Source organism: Physeter macrocephalus, chromosome 11 (genome assembly GCF_002837175.3).
Source record: "Physeter macrocephalus isolate SW-GA chromosome 11, ASM283717v5, whole genome shotgun sequence".
In the NCBI taxonomy this organism is placed as follows: Eukaryota; Metazoa; Chordata; class Mammalia; order Artiodactyla; family Physeteridae; genus Physeter; species Physeter macrocephalus.
Window position 1 is genome coordinate 177,922,695 of NC_041224.1, and position 7,301 is coordinate 177,929,995.

Consider the following 7,301-nt stretch of genomic DNA (forward strand, 5'->3'; position numbering starts at 1 on the left):
AAATAAATGTTCCAGGACTTCCCTGGCGGTCCAGCGGTTAAGACTCCACGCTTCCAATGCAGGGGTGCGGGTTCAATCCCTGGTCAGGGAGCTAAGTTTCCACATGACGTGCAGTGCGCACCCCGCCTCAAAAAAAAAAAAAAAAAAAAGTTCCAAGTGAAAAGACAAAGGACAGATATGGGAAGATTCTTGTTACATGTGGCAAAAGCAGGGCCACTACAAGTCATGTATAAAAGACTCCTACAGTTCCAGGAAAAGGACTCCTCCAATAGAAAAAGGACATGAGTCGAAAATTCACACAAGGAGAAAGACAGTGAAATCATGGAAGAAACACTCAGCCTCACTAATCAGCTCAGAAGTGCCAATTAAAACGGGATGTCTCAGTACTTTCCTGGTGGTCCAGTGCCTGGGACTCTGCGCTCCCAATGCAGGGGGCCAACGTTCAATACCTGGTCAGGGAACTAGATCCCACAGGCCGCAACTAAGAGTTTGCATGCCACAACTAAAGATCCCACGTGCTGCAACTAAAGATCCAACATGTCCGCAACTAAAAAGATCCAGTGTGTGGCAACTAAAGATCCCACGTGCCAACTAAGACCCAGCACAGCCAAATAGATAGATAGATAGATAGATATTAGGGGGAAAAAAACAACAACGGGATGTCTCCCTGCTCTCCAGCTGGCAAGGATTAAACCGCATGCTCTGAGCTGTGGCCGACAGGTCCCTGGCACCTCTGGAGGGAGGGAAACCCTGCGACGGTCATGGCAGGTTGGACTAGAGATGCTCAAGCTTTGGTAGGTGCCTACTGCCTCATTCAGCCTCGCTGAGAAGGGCACTGGTGGAGGTGGGCCTGGCCCTGCCCTTGGGAAGCTCAGAGTTGAGTAAAAGAGTCAGACAAAGCTATCACCCCACACATCAACGTAGAATTACAGATGGGAGCAAAGGTCACAAGGCAACAGTGCGCGGCACCTCACGGAAGGATAGGGGAGGAATAGCTGGGCGGCAGAGACGGGGGTAGACTGTGGTGTGGGCAACCAGCCTATGCCTGCCGCTGGCAAGCGCCCAAATATACGGCTCTCTCCCCAACTCCATGGGCAGTGATGCACGTTGGTAGTCTGAACTTGGCCATGATGGAAATAGCTATAAAAATTGGCAAATGCCAATTTGCGAATCAGGGTCTTTTGTTCCCTCCAGAGATTCCACTGATTGTTTAATATTTCCCAGCATACCGTGTGTGAGGGCACGCGCTGTTAGACAGTGTTTCTGAGAAAGGGACATTTAGGCTGAGGCCTGAAGGATACATAGGAGTTCCATAGACGAAGAGTAGGGAAAAAGAATTCAAGCAGAGGAAACAGCATTTGCAAAAGCCATGAAGTAGGAAATGGGCAGATGGGGGGTATATTCCACCAAGTGGCCAGAGAGCAGAAAGTAAGGAGAAAGGGCAGGGGCCAGAGCATGGGGTGCCAATATGCAGAGCAGAGATGAGATTTCAGGAAGGGAAGCCCTTGGAGGATTCGAGCCAGGGAGGACACAATCAGCTCAAATAGGGTCCTAGAGGGACTCCCTGGTGGTCCAGCGGGTAAGACGCCACGGTCCCAATTCAGGAGCCTGGGGGCGCTAGATCCCACATGCCGCAACTAAGACCCAGGTAAATAAATATTTTTTTAAAAAATAGGGTCCCAGGGATCACCTATTGTCTGTGTTGCTGTGCGCCCATGCACCCAGCACCCCTCCCTCCCCACCCAACTTAGGATCACAGCACCCCTTTCCCGTAGAGCTGCAACTCTCTGCCGTCACAATGGGATACTGTGCGGCTTGCCCATCACGGCCCCCTGCCCACTGGCCAATCAGAGGACTCACAGCTCTGGCCAGAGATTAGCTGGCTCAAGGGGAGGACGGGCTACTCAGGGCAGAAGGGGAGAGAGGCACCTCTCTCTCTTCTGTGGGAATCTCAGAGCTGGGTGGACACAGGCTGCAGCCCGCCTGGAGGACGAGGAGAAGGCTGACTGCAGCAAGGACGGGCGGGGAGAATGGCCGTGTGGCCGGCCGGCCCTCCACCCCTGGCTCCAGCATCTCTGTGGTTGGGTGAGGAGCCTCCAGGGATGCGCCTGAGAGCGTCGCCAGTTCTGTTCTGGATTTTACCGCTCGCCACTCAGAGACCCCTACGCCCACCCCAGGGCCTTTCGTGAGCAAATAATCCAGAGCCTCACTTCCTTGCTTTCCTTTGATTATTTTTTGATTATTTGATTTTTTTTTTTTTTTTTTTACTTATGAAAGGGCACATACATGGGAAAACACAAAAAACAAAAAATCTCAAAGCTATTTGTTTTTGAAAAGACAAATTCAAACCCTGCTTCTTATTCCGCTGGGCACACCTGGCTTGGACTCTGATCTCCAATGTGACCAGAGTCTCACCGGCTCCGTTCCTGCCCTCGCAGCACAGGGAGCCTCAGCCCTGGCCTGCAAGGCATGTCCCCATCCAGGCAGGATCTGGAGATGGACTTTGGTTCTGCCCGAAGAGCACGGCAACCAGCTCTATGCGAGGACTTCCTGGGTTCTGACTTCAAGATTAGGATCTTTGAGCATCCAGTGGCCCCCAAGGAGCTTGGTCTGGGCCACAGCAGCCAGCTGGCTGGGACTGGAGCACATCCCTGCCTGAACACCAACTTGGCCTCTGTGGCCACTGAGCTGTGTGGCCCTAGGCAAGTCACTTCCGCTCTCTGAGCCCCACTCTGGGGCCTCCTCTGTAAAGAGAGACTGACAGTTACACATAGGATTTCCCTCAGGCTGGGAACTGCGCAAGCTTCAGGAAAACAGAGATGGAAAGGCATTCCCTGTCCTTGGGGAAAACACGGGCCTTTCTGCAAGAGGTAATAATTATCATCGCAGCTAACATTTTGTTGAGTTCTGGGCTAAGCATGAACACCACCTCATTTAATCTGCACAACAGGGACTTCCCTGGTGGCACAGTGTTTAAGACTCTGCGCTCCCAGTGCAGGGGGCCCAGGTTCCATCCCTGGTTGGGGAACTAGATGCCACATGCATGCCGCAACTAAGAGTTTGCATGCCACAGCTAAGGAGCCAACGAGCCACAACTAAGACCTGTTGCAACCAAATAAATAAATATTTTTTTAAAAAATAAAAGTGATATTTTTTTAAAAATCTGCACAACCACTCCAAAAAGAAAGTGCTACAATTCACCCCTTTTAACTCAATCAAACCTCAGTTTCCTCATCTGCTTATTGACTTGCCCAGGGTCACATGGCTAATGAGTGGGTGTTGTCCTTGCCAGGAGATGAGCTCACAGCCAAGGTCTAGACCCATGTGACGTGCCCCAGAGAGATAAGGACCCGATGGGCTGGAGCAGTGGAGGGGAATCCCCCTGAAGCACCCTCCCCTGGCCCAGGCTCGGGGGTGGGGTGGGGGAGGGAGGATAATTCCCACAGGAGGGAAGACTGAGCAAAAGCGAGTGGGGCAGAGTAGCAAGGAAGGTCCCCCAGGCGGAGGAAGAGCACGTGCAAATGCCTGAGAGGGAGGGGGGGCGGCACATTCCAAGTTCGTTAGCTCAAAACTGGACGCGTGGGGAGGAATCCACAGCACCCAGTGCACAGAGGGAATTTGCAAAACTCCCTGGAGAGCCAGCGCTTGGGAACTTGTGCTGTCCCCACCCTGGCCCAAGTCACCTCCCTCTCCTCCAAGTCTTCCAGGCTTCCCAGCCACCCTGTCCAGGATGCTTCCTGGATTGGTTCCAGGGTCTGTGGCTTCCCTCTTGAGAGACAGATCATTCTCCATGTCCTGGCCTGCTGGGTACCACACTGAGGACCTTCTCACCCAAGCTCTCCTTTTATCCTCATACCCACTCCTCCATAAAGGAAGATGGGGCCCATTATGCAGATTGGGAAAGTAAGTCTGCAGCCCAGAGTGTCTGGATCCCTCCAGGCAGCTCTGTGGGCCAGGATACATCCCGCAGCCTTCTCCACCTGGGGCCAGGTGCCCAGTGAGTCCTGTAAGGGGGAGGTGGGGGACAGCCAGGGGAGGGGAAGGAAACACAGCCCTGCCTTGAAACTGCTGAGAGACAGCAGCCAAGATGCCTGTGCTCTGTGGGGGAGGGAGGACCAGATGATCACCAAGCGCCCTCTGAGCCACCTGCAGGAAGCTCGCAGGCGTAAATAGTGCTGGGTTATTGCTCACCTCACAGGAGAAAACCACAGACGTTACAGACCCACCCAGGGGTCTCTAGGCCCTGAACCCCCAGCAACGGCGGGGCACAGTCATACACTAACCACTCAATGCATCCGGTGTCTGAAAGGTAATAGGACAGATATTTCCCTAGTCTTGGGGTGGAGCAGGAAGACACCAAAGGGAAAATTCTAAAGAAAAAAAAGCCAACCTATTCAAATGCATTTTTAAAAAAGCAAAAAAGCTTTTGTGACTATAAAGGGAAAAAGATTTGCAATGTATAAGACAAAGGGTTAAAAGCCTCTATACAAAGAGCTCTAACACCAACAAGCAAAAGACCAAGCCAAGAGGAAAAAAAAAAATTTTAATGGCCAATTAAACATTGAAACCAATCATCAAATTAAAAATTAAACCCACAATGAAATAGTATTGTTTTGTCAATCTGCTTGGTAAAGATTGATTAAAAACGTTTGCCAACCCCAGGTGTAGGCGAGGGTGTGGTGAAATGGCGACGGATTCTGGGGCAGGGGAACCTGCTGGAAGGTGGAACCAGCTTCCACCCGGCTGGAAGCTGGCCCGGCACTGCAAAGGCGATTTGGTGGCACCTAGTAAAAGCTGTTCTGGAAGTGCGAGCCCTTTAACCCCTAATTGCAGGTAAAGGACTGTACATCCTGGGTCTTCCTGAGAGAGGGATGGAGCCCATCAGGATGGGTGAATCCAAAGGATGGGTGAATCCAGAGGATGGGTGACCACGTAGGTAAAAATGACCTCCCGGGACACTAAACGACAGAGAGGCGGGCCACCGTGTATTAGGCTATAAAATGAAAGGACAGACTCTTTGGTACAGTCTTTGTTTTTAAAAAACTTGTCTCTCTGGTTCAGCGTTTGCTTCCTTCGAGGCGCTCAATCTGCGCTAAACTCCGGGATTGGGGGTGGGCTTGGCGGCTTCTCCGGCTGGGCCTCCGGGACCCCGGCGCTCAGCGCACATAGGAGCCCGGGGTGCGGCGGAGGACAGATGGCTGCGGAGCTGCCTTCCAAAGGGGGGGGCGGCGCATCCCGTACAAAGACAGTCCCTGGGGCCGACCTCTGCGCTGCGACCTCTCCCCAGAGTTCAAGCCCTGGTCCGGGCCCTGGGAGTGGCTCGCGTCCCACAGCCAGGATGGAGCAGCTGAGACGCGCTCCCCTGACGCGCGGATCTGGGCTCGGGTCCTCGGGTCTTAGATCCCAGGACAGAGGCAGAGACGCGAGGGGAGTTCCAGGCCGGAGCTGGGGACCCTCAGGAACCCCGAGCCGGGGACGCTGAGGGAGGGGGATGGCGCTCCTACCCTCTCTGGAGCAGAGGTAGGGCAGGGCCTGGTGGGCTCCGGACCCGCAGGAGCGACCCCCTGGGCTCGGGCTGGCCCGGGACACCAGACGGCCCCCGGGCTGTCCCCACCTGGGGCCCGAGCTCACCGAGCATCTCCTTGCGCCGCTGCGTGTGCGGCTGGTCCGTGTAGACCCACTCGAAGTCGCTGCGGCCCGCGCTGTTGCCCATGGTGGGGCCGGGAGCGCGGCTCAGGGTTCGGCTCCCGTCCACCTGTCGCCCTGCTCTGCGCGAGGACCAGTTCGGGCTCGGGGCGGGGCCTCCGGGGGCGGGGCCTCCGGGGGCGGGGCCCGGAGCGCCTCTGCCGCCAGACCTGGGCGCGGCCCTGTGTCGGGGCAGAGGCGGGTCCCCGGGGCTCTCGGAGCCTCAGTTACCTCGGCTGGAAAATGTGACTGCTAGGACGCAACCCGTGCAGAGTCCCCGGACTCCACGTTGTGTGGCGACGCCCCGTTCCCTCGGTTTCACTGAGGCCCCCCCCCCGCGGCTGAGCACCAGTTCTCTCCGCGGCCCAGGGCCACTCGCGCACCTGCCACCCCTGCCCCTACAGACCCGCCGGTGAGAGCGCCCACCTGGCACGGGGCAGGGGTTGGAGGGTAGAGATTAAATGGATGCGACAGTGCTGGTAAACAGATAGGGCTCGGGAAAGGTTCGCCACAGCGATTCTCCCTTCCCCTACCCACTCCTTTCATGCAATAAGGCAGAGGACAGTGAGGTGTCTGCAGCTTCGAGGGAGTGAGTCAGCCCCGCCCCTGCCTTCAGGGAAATCGAGCGACAGGGACACAGGCATGGAAGAGGCCTATTAATGACTTAGGATGATTCGTGCTATGACACAGGTAGGTCCTGGGACAACTAAGGTGCAGAAGAGGGGTGTTTTGTATTAGGCTTCAAAGGATGAGTAGGAGTTCAACAGCTAAAGAAGGGCAAGGGCATTGGTGGTAGAGGGAACAGAAGCTGCAAAGGCTGGGACTTGGAAGAATCCAAAAATTGTCAGAATGGAGAGTCTGGTTTGTGGGGAGTGGGGGCACAGGGCCCCTCATTTCACCTTCTCAGGGATTCCTCCCGGCCTCCTCTTGCTCCTTTGGAGCTTTGTATGGTGTACTACCTCATGTACCTGGAGCCCAGCCTGTAGGAGCTGCCTAGGTAGCAGACTGGCCTGGCAGCCAGAGGTACCACAAGGTGGGCAGATAATAATGGTGAGCCTCCCTCCAGTCTCCCACAAGTCTGTGGGCCAGGGCCAAAGGCAGTCCTGGCGTGAGATGGGAAGGAAAGCAACTGGGTGTGGACATCTGGTGGCAGCCAGCCACCTGCCCCTGAGTCAAGGGTAGGAAAATGGGCCAACAGAGAGGCTGGATTCCCTGTCCAACAGGGAGACGCTTAGAGCCTAGGGTTGCCACCACCCCTTGCACCACCCAACAGTGTCACCTACCTGTCTTGCACACCTCCAGGAATGGAGAACTCAGCACTCCCCAGGGCAACCTGCTCTATCACAGCCAGAGGGACCCTCAGAAGTCATCCCAGCGGCTGCCACTTTACAGATGGCTAAACCGAGGCTCAGAGATGAAGGGGGCCTCAGAATAAGCAGAAGAGCTGAGACAGGCCCCTGATCTTTGACTTTAAAGGCCCAAAGTCAGAGTGTCGGCCCCGTGTTACAACCAGTGCGATCTGGGTCCCAGCTCTGCCCTCTGGGGCACCACCATGCACCCAGGATGGAGATCAGCAAACCACTCAGAGATCAACCCCAGGACTCAGTCTGTCCAGG

General features: G+C 55.3%; 1 protein-coding gene across 2 annotated transcripts in view; it reads right to left on the reverse strand.

Annotated features, from left to right (window-relative positions):
- DEGS2 (delta 4-desaturase, sphingolipid 2) overlaps positions 1–5,744 on the reverse strand; it is a 20,136-nt gene extending 14,392 nt beyond the window's left edge. For both annotated transcript variants that reach the window (XM_007109078.3, XM_028495527.2), the window contains exon 1: positions 5,632–5,744. In XM_007109078.3, coding sequence (XP_007109140.1) covers positions 5,632–5,713 — 82 coding nt within the window. In that variant the 5' untranslated portion in view covers positions 5,714–5,744. The remainder of the gene's footprint in view (positions 1–5,631) is intronic.
- Positions 5,745–7,301: the final 1,557 nt, after the last annotated feature.